General features: G+C 39.0%; 1 protein-coding gene across 1 annotated transcript; it reads right to left on the bottom strand.

Annotated features, from left to right (window-relative positions):
- Positions 1-2,054: 2,054 nt before the first annotated feature.
- On the bottom strand, positions 2,055-12,822 carry LOC114474448 (WD repeat-containing protein 20). The gene is made up of 4 exons (XM_028464776.1): positions 11,883-12,822; positions 8,063-8,245; positions 5,521-6,933; positions 2,055-4,642 (listed from the first exon to the last, which is right to left on the bottom strand). Exons 1-4 carry the CDS (start codon positions 12,267-12,269, stop codon positions 4,595-4,597), a joined length of 2,031 nt encoding a protein of 676 aa, XP_028320577.1. The 5' UTR covers positions 12,270-12,822; the 3' UTR covers positions 2,055-4,594.
- Between the last annotated feature and the right edge of the window lie 1,221 nt (positions 12,823-14,043).

Raw genomic sequence — 14,043 nt, 5'->3', positions numbered from 1 at the left:
TTATATTTTAGCCCTACCCTAACTCTATCCCTAACCCAGGAAATACCATAAAATGTTTTTTTTTTTGTATATGTATTTTTAAAGGTGGAATTTGCCGTGTTAAATATGTTAAATGAAAATATATATATAAAAAAGCGGGGATTTGAACCCATGTCAGCGGAAGAAAAAATTCTTTGAGTAAGGCGCCTCCGTATCAATAGACACTTCCTATCATTTATACAGTATGTAATTTATATGTGGAAGTGCAAAAATATGCACATTAATGTCCAATTAATGAATTTTCTTTTTTTTCCCACAAAAATCTGTGGCACATTTTAATTTTCAATTATTCATTTGTAGTTTAACAAGTCTTTGCATTCATATTATTTACAGTTAAAATCAGTCTTTGCAGCTTTGTCACTAAATTCTTCTACAATCACGCCAGCTTGTCTTTGGGCTTCACTGTCAAAGTTACAAATGTTTAGGAGGAAATAAATGTGAGCATTTATTCTTTTTTCATTTCAGATGTCTTTAATACAGCTGTGTGATACACATGGATAGGGCTGGGCAATAAGGACCAAAACTTATACCGCAATATTTTTTTATGCCAGGCTACAGGACTCAAATTTGTTGTTGTTCTTCTTCTTATTGTTGTTGTGTACACTAGTTAAAATCACTACTCCTCTGTTATTCATGAACGGATCGGGCTGAAATTTGGTAGCTATAATCTATGGATTTGTGGCCCAGGGGGGGCCCCCTTGAGTCAATTTATCATTTATTTGCGAGTTAAATATTGAGACAGTTGATGGTACTGAATCATTGACACATACCAATATATAAATGAGGCCCATTACTCCGTATGTGCCACAGGGGCGCCAGGGGCCCACATTTTTCAAATGACTACTCCTCCGTTAATGCTCGTTGAATCAGGCTGAATTTGACATGAATATTCTATGAGCGGATGTCAAGAGCCTTTCGGAGACCTTATTTTACTCGGTGGAAGTGAATCATTTGACTGAATTCTCGGTAACGTGGTACGTGCTATTCGGCACAAAGATGATCCGCGGGCCCGGCCGTAGTTCATCCAAACTTGTTTCCTCAAAATACGATAAAAAGCTCGATAATTTTAATTCTGCAGTGTGAACATAGACATTGTCTCTCCAGCATGTCCTGGGTCTTCCTTGGTGTCTCCTTACCAGGGGACATGATCCAGGGGACATCCTAATTAGGTGCCAGAGCTACCTCATCTGGCTCTTCTCAATGTGGAGGAGCAGCGGCTCTACTCCGAGCCTCTCCCTGATGACTGAGCTTCTCACCCTATCTCTAAGGAAAGCCCAGCCACCCTATGGAGGAAACTCATTTCGGCCGCTTGTGCCCGCGATCTGGTTCTTTCGGTGATGACCCAAAGTTCATGACCATAGGTGAGGGTAGGAACATAGATTGACCAGTAAATCGAGAACTTCGATTTAGCTCCCTCCTAATTACAATTACTGAGCCTGAAATAAATAACCTAATAAAAGATAACCTTCCTCTTGTGTTAGCGTTCTGTTAGCATCTGTTATGATAACGGGTCCTAAATCAGCTGTAAAATACACAAAAAAATATTATCTATCATCTAATTTCTTTCCGATCTATTGGCTACCTTGTTAGGCTTCATAATCAATGAAAATAAAAGTTTTAATATTTTTGTTGTGAGCGTCTGAGCCTTTTGTGTGAGCGTACCCCTAGATTATTATTTTTTTTAAAAGGTAAAATGTGGGAAAAGCTTGATATGAAACACATTTTAATAATTGTGACTACATATGGTTAGAACTGTAACATGAATCCTCAGCTTTGCGATAAATTATTTCATGGCAATTACAATCAGTTATCTAAACTCAATTACAATTTAATTATGATTGACATTTTATAATTACAGTTACTTTTAATTATGCCATGATTGTAATTAATTATCAATTACAATTATAACTGATCCCAACCCTGGACTCGGCCATGAAAATATAAACATTTGGGATATTTTTGTTTTGATGTTTAAAGTCAGATTATAACCAATAGAAGAGAAAAACTGTGTTGGCTCAGGATGGAACTGTGGATTTATTATATGTGCAAAATTTTGCAAGAGGCAATTCAGGTGCAACAGGAATGATGTCCCAGACACATTAGACACAATGCTACACCATCAGTGTGTGTTTGCCAACCGTTTTTTGTTGGGAAAAGTGCAACAGAGTGTGTTAGTCGGTGTGCACCGCTTTGACCTCGGTGGAGAATCAGTAGAAGATTTGGACCTCAGCTCCTTTTCCTCGTCAAACAGAACGAAATCCAGATTCACTTTTTCAGGAACAAACTGCAGAAACAAAACCTTCACACAAAATAAACACACGGACATCTTTGAGCTCCCCTAAAACATCCCACATTCAATTTATAACTGTTGCTATGTACAATTGAAGGACGTTGTTCATATATTAATAATACTACTCTTCATTTTCTCCGGTTTCTTAGTCTCCTTCCAATGGTTTTTCCTTTTTTAGTGTTCATAGAGTATTTTTTTAAATATTTACAGTATAAATAACTACATAGTCCAGTGTCAAAATAAATAACAAATACAATAGTCGTGGCCTTCCCAGTGTCTGTGGCATGAGTTGGTAGGGAAGTGATGGGTGTGGTCGAATGAGGCGCCTCCTTGTTTCAGGGTTTACACAGAACGGATCGACGACGCAGAGAAACACAGAGGAGCAGCAGCGAGAATAAGCGTCCATTCCATTCCCGAAGGTGGTGAAAAGGTGGGAAAGTCCTGGAAACCGAGAAAGATCATGACTTGTGTCGCTAGAAATCCTGAAGCAAATTCAAATATTTGGATGTTGGGTTTCGTCTTGGTAATATGGCCAAAAGTATGCAGATTCTGGCAAACGGTTTTCACAGTTATTAGCTATTCTGGATATTGGTTAGCAATAGCCGCGCATCAGTTATGCCAAGTCAAAATGAATAACGCAGCAATCTACAATGGTATTCTGCCTTGGTAGATCTATGTCATTAAATATCTCAAACATAAGGAGAATGAAAGTTAAGCACATCTAAAACCTCATGTCGCCAAAACTTCCCTCAATCAAAGATAACGATAGTGAACATTATGGATATCCAAGTTTACTCTTGGCGATACAGATATCTGTAATGACGTATCCCGAAGAAATTAAAAGGAAAGTAATGGCATTCTGCAATACTGTCCGTAGTCAAAAGGCCTTTTTGAGAATGAGTCAACGACGCAGAGAAACACAGGAGCGTCGCCAGCAGATTCAAAAATTTGGATGTTGTATTTCTACGTGAGAATATGGCCAAAAGTACGCAGACTCCAGCAAACCGTTTTAACATTTATTAGCTATTCTGGATATTTGGTATCCATATCCGTGTATCAATTTCACCTAGTCTGAATGAAGAACGTAGATATCTACATTGCATTGCCATTCTGCCTAAGTAGATCTATGTCATTAGATATCTCAAACATAGGCAGAATGAAAGTTAGGCATGTCTAAAACTCATGTCACTTGTTCAAAATTTTAACTTCCCTCAATCAAAGATAACAATAGTGAACATTATGGATATTGAGAATTACTTTTTGACGATACAGAGATCTGAAAAGTATCGTCATTCTGTGATAATATGTTATGGTTTCATTTATTCAGACAAGTTTTTGATCTTGATGTGACATGTTTCGACTGCCAACTGCCGGTCTTCCTCAGAGGCATCTGCTGATCGCTTTGATGCGTCTTCATCAGTTTTGTCTGGACGTGGCCAACTTGACAGTTCTGTCAGGCTGGCCCTGCCCCGTTGCCAGATGGCATCTGGAGAAGCAAGTCCTAGGTGTGGTAGAGTGAAGTAATAAAGTACAATAAAATACATCAAAGCGATCAACAGACACCACTGAGGAAGACTAACAGTCGGGACTCGAAACATGTCAGGAGATCAAAGTTAAACCTCCTGAAAAATGTTGTCAGAATAAATGAAACCGTAATATATTATTCAAAAAGAAGACAAAATGAACTTGCTGGAATTGTCATTCTATGATATCAAACCACGTCAAAAGGCCTTTTTGAGATGTTCGTGATGTTATTTCCTGGTCGACACATTTAGGCATTAAATGTTAAAAAGGTTTGCCGGAGCTATAGCCTCTACTTTTACGTAATTGCGGAAAACCGACGAATAATATGGAATTCATTTCTGAAAAAAAATTGGAAATATTGTGAAAATAACCGACAGACCCCGAGTTGGTCTGTATCCTTCGCAGTGTGTCTGCTGGATAATCTGATGTCTACTGTATGTCTTTTTTAAATGAAACATGTCCACATACTTTTGGCCAAACTGAGCTAAAGTTACAAGTATTGACGGTTAAACAAAAAAGAAGACAACGCCTTCTTTTGGAGATCAAAGGGAATCTCTCTTCTTTCCAGGAGTCACTTTCCCACCTCTGGGCTGAGGCTTTAGTTATACTGACGCTGTAATACTGACACGGCAGGTCTGGAGAGTCCATGTAGTTTGGCCCTGACCCCTACACGAGGCATTTCTGCTAAGCCAATAGAGAAGAGGTAAGGAACGGGGAGTGAGTGCAAAGCTTCTCCTTCAGCTATACGATGGTGCCACTCGGAGAGTTCCCGTTCTGTGCCGCCAAGTTCTGAAGAAGAAAGAGAAAAAAACAAGAGGAAAGAGAAGAAATGAGGGATGGATTCCAGTCTGAAATACATTTAGACACATATTAAAGCATGTTTATTACACTCTCCACATGTCTTGTGGTGTTTGAGTGTTGTAGAGGGATCTAGGGACATAACCCATAACCAAAATTTTGAAATGTATTGATTCGATTCACGATACTAAGTTCATGATACGATTCTTTCACAATTTATTTTACAAAATTAGACTGTAGACTAGGGATGTAACGATTCACTCAACTCCTGATACGATTCGATTCACGATACTGATTTCACGATACAATTCTCTCACGATTTATTTTACAAAATGGGACTGTAAACAAATGACTGAAAAATAGTGTACTATTTTCCTTTTATTTTTCATTATCAAAAGAATCCCTTGATAAACTATTCAAAACAATGCAATTTAACTAAAAATAAATCTTGAATGAAATAAATAAAGGAATAATACAAATGAAGAAGAAGCCTATTAATTTAAATTCTGGTTCTATAGTAAACAATGCAAAACTGCATAATAGTTCTTTTTATTTTTAAAAGTGCAACTGAAAATGTATTTTGTGCCTTAACAATTGGACATAAAAACAAATCCCATATCAAAGAAATAATATAAATAAACAAACTATAGCTTTCATTCTCTCTCTCTTGTTTCTCCCTTTTCCCTCTGTGCCCCTCTGAGATTCAATGTCAGAGCATCAATGTGAATCGTGACACCTTTGAATCAATTTTTAACTGCCTCACGATTAATCTTTACATCCCTCCTATCTAATGAACGCATTAATTTTGACGTCAGACTTAGTATGAGTAGTACGTTAGTATGACATTTAAAACACAGCCTTGGTCTTACCGCCTTCCCGGGTCGGGCCCAGGTACAGATGAGTCCTTCCTGGCAGGCGGTGATGATGCAGTCGTCCATGAACACCAGGACCGTGAGCCTCTCGTGGGCGATCTTCTTACAGACCAGCGGCTCCAGCAGCGGCACCTCGTGCATGCGGGGGCACAGTGTGGTTCCCAGCACCTTAGCGGCGTCCAGCCTGTTGCTGCGTGGTGCCACGTTGATCTTGTCGTTGCTCTTGCTGATGTTTCCCAGGCTGTGGTAGCGTTTGTGCTCCTTCTCCACACCGCTGTTACCCGATTTATCCGACTTGCGTTCCTGGAGGGACAGCGTGGCGAAGCGGCCGATGCTGAAAGGGGTGCTGTTCCCCACCGCAGTGCTCCCTCCCCCTGTGACTCCTCCCCCCGTGCCCTCGGTGGCGCTCTGGCCTTTGGAGGCATTGGCCACGGCAGGATGGGGGAGGGAGTTCGAGCGGGACAGGGAGCGGGGCAGCGTCAGGGGTAGTGTGGGGGGGTTGGCGGTGCCAGTGTTAGTGTTGGGAGGATGATGATGTCCTTCTACTCCTCCACTTCCTCCTACACCCGCGGTACTGTTCACCCCCCCGCTGCCAGAGTTGGGCAGCGAGGGCCCAAAGGTGTTAGTGAAGGCTCGGGACAATGGTAGGCGGGGGTACAGCACGTCGTCGGTCAAGTCCCACAGACAAAAGTGCGTGTCCTGGCCAACAGAGCCAAACCGGTATGTGACGGCCGCCGAGCCCCCGCCCTTGGAGCTGTGGCGGGACAAACGTGACAATGTGCTGCTGGTTCGCACGCGCCCAAAGTGCAGGGCATTATTAGGTGGTGCCCCACCCTGATGAAGGTCCTCCTCGCTGCCGCTCAGCTCCATCGGTTCTTCGTCTTCTAACGAAGTCGTGAAGGGATCGAACGCCACCACGTTGACCCACGACTTGTGGCCGTGGCCCCGAGCCACCACGCGGCTTTCAGCAAACGACCACACGGTCACGAGGTCATCCTCTCCCCCCGTGGCCAGGTACTTCCCGTCCGGACTCCAGGACACGCACAGGAGTCCGCCGAAGTAGCTCTTCATCACACCCTGCAGCTCCATGGAGTCGAAGTGAAAGACGCGTAAGCAGCCGTCCTGGCCCACGCACGCCACATGTACGCCGTCCGGAGAGAACGCAAACTCGTTGAGGCCACCCTCCCCCACAGCCCATCGCAGCAGGGGGTTTCGGGGCGTCTTGGTCTTACAGGCGTAGACGGAGAAGCCCTCGCCCTGTCGGAGGAGGGAGTACTGCGGCGCCGTGGTCCCACACGGGTGGTCCACGTTGTAGAGGTAGAGGTGGCCACTGGCGTGGGCGGCCAGGAACAGGTTCTCAGACTTAGGGAGCCACTTCAGACACGTCACCTTGGATTTGTCGATCAACCTCTGGAAGATGGAAGCAAAAGGTATGACAGGAAAGAAAAGAGACGAGAAAAGGAAAAAATACAGAGGAACCATGAACAAAAAGTTATTACAGTAGAACAAAACCCTCCAAAAATATGTTTTTAACCTGTAGATAAGAACATAAATAAAGTTGTTTTGTGCGTTATGAGTCATTTTGTGTATTTTGGTAGTTGTATGTTTTTGGAGTATTGTGTATTTCTGTTATTTTTGTAATTATTTGTCATCTTGAGTGTTTTGGGGGTAAATTTGTGTTTTTGGTTTAAATTTTGTGTGTGGTTCTCGTTTTGTGATTTTTCTGTTATTTTTCTAGTTTTTAGTAGTCATCTAATGTATTTTTTCAGTAAATATTTGTATTTCAGCTGTTTTTGGTGTTTTGTGTTTGTGTTTCTGGGTTAAGTTTTGTGTGTTTTTGTTCTCATTGTGTTTTTTTCCCCCATTCTTTTTGTGTATTTATCATCTTGAATGTTTTTGGGTTCAGTTTTGTGTGTTTGTGTTCTCGTTTTCTGTTTTTTCTCTTATTTTTGAGTCATCTTGTGCATTTTTGTAGTACATTTCTGTATTTTAGCTGTTGTATTGTCTGTTTTTGTTGTCGTTTTGTATTTAAGGGGTCATTTTTGTGTACATATGTTCTCATTTTATGTCTTTTTTTGTTATTTTTATGTATTTGTTAGTCGTCTCATGTGTTTTGGGTTTTCATTTTTGTGAGTTTTTCCTTCCCGTTTAGTGGTTTATCCATTATATTTTAGTTTTTTGTGGTTATCTTGTGTGTTTTCTAGTAAATTACGGTATTTTTGCTGTTTTTTCTGTGATTTTTTGTCATTTGGTGCTTTTTTTTGGGGGGGGGCAGTTTGCCCATTTTTATCTACACTATTTATTTTAAATATCATTTTCTTTCACACACACACATATATATATATATATATATATATATATATATAATGAATAGCATTTATTGTCTTGTTTCTCTCACTAATCTACACTTTCTGTATAAACGCTAAATTGCCTTTCCTCGTATTGTATTTAAACCAACAATGTCAGTGTTTGTTTGGGTGTGCACATCCTCTCTTCCTGAGTGAGGATGGAGGCGTTCACAAAAAGAAAAAAGCCACACCTCCTCGTTGAAGAGTTTGCTGGTTTCCTTCTTGATGGGGTCCAGGTACTGGACCTGACCAGCAGAGAACCCCACGATGAGAGCGACGCTGTCGGCCGTGGCTGAGTACTGGTTGAAGTCGTGACACGTGGGCTGCGTCCCTTTGTAGATCCTCTTGTCTATGGGTTTACTGAGGTCCACCGCCTGCAGACACAACCAGGACAAAGGTTCGCGTCACATGACATGTCTGTACAACTGACACTGGCCGATCCTTGGCCAGGCATTTCCTTAGTTCCTACACTTGCAATTTTTACAACAGAGCTTCTGGGACGTGATGTTTGAATGTAAACCAACATTTGTTAAATATTCTAATAGTACATATGTAAAAAAAAAAAACGGTTTTTGTGGTACTTTGCTGAAGGGCAGTGTCAAACTCAAGGCCTGGGGGCCAAATTAGGCCCTTTAGAGCATCTAAATCGGCCCACAGGAGAAAGTAAAAATTGCAGACAAAAAATGTATCATTGTGTAAATTACAAATTAATGCAGTTGTTGACTGTAGATATATCAGCCAATCCAAATACATGCTTATATCACATAATGGAAGTCATTTTTTAATCTCAAATTGATGAAAAACCTAAAAATTTTAAAAATCCTTCACATTTTCACAAGTTATTATACTAAATCAAATGAAATGTAAAAGAATTTAAGTTTGAGGTCACTTAATGCTTGGGCATTATGGATCTCTTATATACTTTGTGTAATTTCATACCTGGAAGTGTAAACTAGAGCACATTGATGTTGAAATTGCTCTTTTTCCTGTCTAAAATCTGTGGCCCACTTGAGATTAAACTGGTCAGTATTTGGCCCCTGAACTAAAATGAGTTTGACACACCTGTATATGGTAACAGCTCCACCTGGTGGCACACTCACTTTATGTACTGATTCATGTAACTAGTAACTATCCACCCTGCAGCATCACATTAAATAGATGTTTATTTCACAGTCTTTGAAGCTTTGTTATTTTCGGAGCACTTGATTAAGTCATATAATATTTAAATTCTGAAATAAATGCATGGAAAACTGTTTTTTAGTCAGTATAAAAAAAAATATTATTAAGAAACATTTTACCTCTGTCCTCCGTAATTTAAAAATACCAAATGACATGCTTATCAAGATAGATTTGTCTGTGTACCAGCAGCAACAAAGTAATATTTGAATCAAATACTTAGATACTAAAGTAATAATAGTATACGAATAATAATAATAAAGCGTATACATACTATTAATAGAACAATGATAAAAACTGAAATGATGCACTTAATGAGTGAATTTTTATTACATTTTCATTTATACAACCAGACACTTAGATCCATATCTGCAACTAACACAAAAGCTAGAGATTAAAATTCGCTATATTGTGAGTTGATGTATTTGATGTAAATAAAGTAATAAAAGAGTAAACTAAAAGACGGATGACATTGTTTAAAAAAAATATTAAATATACAAAAACTGATCAACACACAATGAAAACACAACATTGAAAACCAAAAACCAAACAGAAAATAAAATAAAAACCAAAATAAATCAGAATTCACTCAAAACATACATTTCCAACAATAATTTGGGAAATCTTGGCAGCAGGTTTAGAATGCACGAACTAAGTCTTTTTTAATATTATTTAACTCAGTTAAAAATGTCAAAAACATGGTTTCATTTTTTTTTTTCTTTCTAATATCTGCATTAATGACTAATAATATATATTTTTCAAATAGGGTTGTACAGATGAATTAACTTTTCAACCAAACCTAATATAACTAAATGAAAACCCTATGTTGTTTACATGGTCACTGTTGCCATGGTTACATTCAAACCCGATCCATAAAATAGTAAATAGTAAATGAACTGCAGTAAAATAGTAAATAGTAAACAAACTGCCGCAACATAGTAAATAGTAAACAAACTGCCGTGAAATAGTAAATAGTAAACAAACTGCTGTAAAATAGTAAATAGAAAAAAAAACTGCCGTGAAATAGTAAATAGTAAACAAACTGCTGTAAAATAGTAAATAGAAAAAAAAACTGCTGTAAAATAGTAAATAGTAAACAAACTGCTGTAAAATAGTAATGTGTAAACAAACTGCTGTAAATAGTAAACAAACTGCCATGAAATTGTAAATAGTAAACAAACTGCCGTAAAATAGTAAATAAACTGCCATAAAATAGTAAATGAACTGCTGTAACATAGTAAATAAACTGCAGTAAGTTAGTAAATAGTAAACAAACTGCTGTAAAATAGTAAATAGTAAAATAGCTGTAACAGGCCCAGTGGATGTAGAGGGTTTCTGCATACTTATTCATTTAGGTTTTTTCCTCCGCAAAAATACTTTGCATTGTTTCTCTGCATTAATGTTACCTAATTCCCCTCGGGGATCATTGGTTTACTGAATCTGATCAGGTTTATTCATTAAGTTTTGATCAACTTAATTTAAATTCACCTAATTTAAATTATCCTGATGACATCATTCCAAAAATAAATGGACACAATGATACAGCAGTTATTTCACTCCTAGGGGCCAGAATATTTGACAGTATCAGAAGTTATCAATAACCTACGATGTTTCAGACTCTACAATCTCTGGTATCGATGGTCTCATGAGCAACAACAGAACAACTCTATCCACAGATCTTCTGTAGCTCTGATTAGATGTTGTTTAAACACTGAGCAGGTGAAACTGATTAAAGCTGACTCATGTTTTCATGGAGCGCTGCAGTGCTACACGAGACATGAACAGGCACAGCAAAGTTAAACGGGCACTGGTGGCTCTGTATTTGGGAGTCAGTGATGATTTGCGTAGTTTTTTGGCAGTTTATACAGTGTTTAGGTGGTCTAGGCTGTGTTTAATGAGGCCAGGACAGGAGGGGGGAGGGCGGTGCACCTCATAAGCAGTCCCCAGAAACATTTCTCCATTAAAAAAAACCTTCCTTTCCTCACGGTGACGGCGTTTCATGTTGATTCTGTCCATTTCTGCATTTAACTGTTTTCATTGGTCGATTCCGTTTACGTGGATTTCATAGGGCCCTACTAAAGCACATTTAAGACAATTTTATACTTTTTAAGGCCTTTTATTTGTAAATATATATATATTTAATACTTTTTAAGGACCCGTGGTCACCCTGGATTGATGTTGATGACATCCCCCCTTGCTAATCACACCATGCACACTCTGTCACACACGCACTTTATCACACACACACATCTACTGTATCTTGCACACTGTCATCTGCACAACTGCACTTCAACTGGACTGGCACACACTATACTGTATTTCGATATTATACCATTATATTTTACCTTAGTACTTTCTTTGCACTGTTTTAAATTTTTTTCTTAATTTTTAAATTTTTAAATTTCTACATTGTACTTTCCCTGCATGCCCCTGTGTTCCCATACCTGTAAGCTGCTGGAACTGTGAATTTCTCTTGGAGATGAATAAAGTATCTATCTATCTATCTCCTTTCACTCATAAACATATTTATTATTTACTTATTTGTATATCTTGTCTGTAACTTTTGTAACAGTTTTATGTTTCATGCCTCATCAATTGTACCCATCAAATTAGGAAAAGTCATGAAATATGAAAACTAAAAAAGTTTTTTCTGAATGATAAATATTGAATGGGGTCAAATTGACCTAAAAAATAATAGGAGGGTTAATAGAAAATTAAGGTAATGCATGAGAGGTTTTGGGGTTCCCGTGCTCTGGTGTTGGTTCCTGAGGAGGACTGCGGTTCCATTCGTGCACAGACCGTGCACCACCACCGCACCGTGCAGCCCTAGCTCACCTTCTTGATGTTGGTGTAGGTGTAGAAGTAAAGCTCTCTGCCGATGTTGAAGCAAACCCTCTCCGACTCCTCCCCCGGGTCCTCCGGCTGCAGCTTTACCATGGAGACCCGCACCGGGGGCAGGAAGCCGGCCGGGGACGCATTGGCCGCGGCGTTGGAGGACGAAGAGCCGGCGGCTGCGGCTCCGGGCCCGGGAAGCAGCCCGACCCCTCCGCCGGGTATGGGTCCGGGCCCGGGGCCCAGCGTGACTCCTGCGGCCGGGCCCCGGGGCAGCCCGCCCCGCTGCTGGGAGTCTGAGAGGGTGAGCAGCTTGTAGAAACCCTCCCTGGTCCGGAACTGGGATTTAATCTCATTGATATCCTTCAGAGCGCCGACATCTCCGGCCATTTTCAGTCCAAACACAGGAAGCGCAGACGCTGACCTGGAAATGAAAAAAACAAAAATAAAACGCCGCGATTAAAAAAATAAAACCCGGGAAGGAGGCGAGGCGAGGCCGAGGAGCACCGGCTCACGGAGCCTCTCAGCCGGCCTCAGCATCAGCATCAGCATCCTCCGGTCCTCCGAGCATCCACCGAACCCTGCTGTGCGTGATGTGCGGGACACGCTGATGATGACGATGATGATGATGGTGATGGTCCAGTCTGGCACTGCGCACTCACTGCACGTGAGGGGGTAAAGGGAGGACATCCGGTCCGTTTACCCCCGGTTAACCCCCCAGTGCCCGAACACGTCCATCCACAGGGAAACAAATACAATAATAATATAGATAATAGATAATATTGCCATATGTTCTGTCATATATAACAAATTATATACATATTTAATATACAAAATAATGTAATTACAAGAGCAAAAATATATTGACTAGGTAATAAAATGGAAAGGGTAAAAATAACAAAAATGTCATCATTACAACAGATTCAAGTCAATATTACAAATAACCTTTACCACATCTAGGGACGAAAAAAATCCATGATACAAAAAGATCAATAGTCATAATGTGAAAAAAGAGTTCTTATTGTGAGACTGAACAAAAAAAAAAAAAAAAAATAATAAATAAATAACAAAACGAATCCAAAACCACACAAACAAAATCTAAAAAAACAACAACAAAAGAACAACAAAATACACAAAATTCCTTCAAAAACACACAAATCAACAACAAAATACACAAACGGAATCTAAAAACACATAAAACTAACACAAAATTAATCCATAAACATGATAAAATCTTAATAATGCAAATAATTGAGTTAAAACTGGAAGTCGGTTGTATTTGTCAATAGCAGCAGCTGTTGTTGAGTAGAAATAATTTATAACTAGAATATTTTTGCATTTCCTGAAGAAAGAACAAGTGAGGATGCAGGTGCTGGCCCTCGCTGCGCTGCATTAGCTTAGCATTAGCATTAACGTTAGCTAGCATCAGCATTACCCTAGCATTAACACTAGCCTAGCATTAGCATTAACATTAACCTATCAATAACTGAACATTAGCAAAAGGTTATAAAGGTAAAAAAAACAAAAAAACAAGTTGAAGTCGATGAAAAAAGAAAAAAAATTAAAATAAAAAAAAAGGTGAATTGGGTTGGATGTAGAAGCTGAACATGTTAAAGGTTGAATAGTTTGAATCAGTTAAAGAATGGCTGAGGATGAAGGGGTTAAAAGTGAAAAAAAAAAAAAAAATTAAATTTCCAATAAAAATGAATAGGAAAGAAAAAAAATGTAATTAGTCAAAAAGTTTAAAAGTTACAAATTATAAAAGCAACAACATAAATCTCAGGAACTTTCAGAATTCTTTGATAGCTTATTTGTCAAAATAGGACAAATGGTGAAGGAGTTAACGCAGACGGAAGAAAAAATGAATAACAATGTGAAGATGCCCCCTGTATCCTCACTATTGATCTTTAATGCATTTATTGGAGATATTCATCATCTTTCACTGTTCTTTGATTATCAATAATTTATCAACTCACTTTTTTGCCAGAATCAATTAATTAACTCTCGTGCACACGTATACAGTATTTGTAGCTTAATCCATATAGTTTTCATTCTTTTTTTCTTCTTCTTCTTTGTCCTTTATAAAGCTTTGCATTTTTATATGAAAAGGGCTTAATAAAATTGATGCATTATCATTAATAATAAAATATTCAGAGCCACACTT

This window comes from Gouania willdenowi, chromosome 13 (assembly GCF_900634775.1).
Source record: "Gouania willdenowi chromosome 13, fGouWil2.1, whole genome shotgun sequence".
Classification (NCBI taxonomy): Eukaryota; Metazoa; Chordata; class Actinopteri; order Blenniiformes; family Gobiesocidae; genus Gouania; species Gouania willdenowi.
Note: the sequence above shows the minus strand (reverse complement) of the source record. Positions and strands in the feature narration are given on the sequence as shown.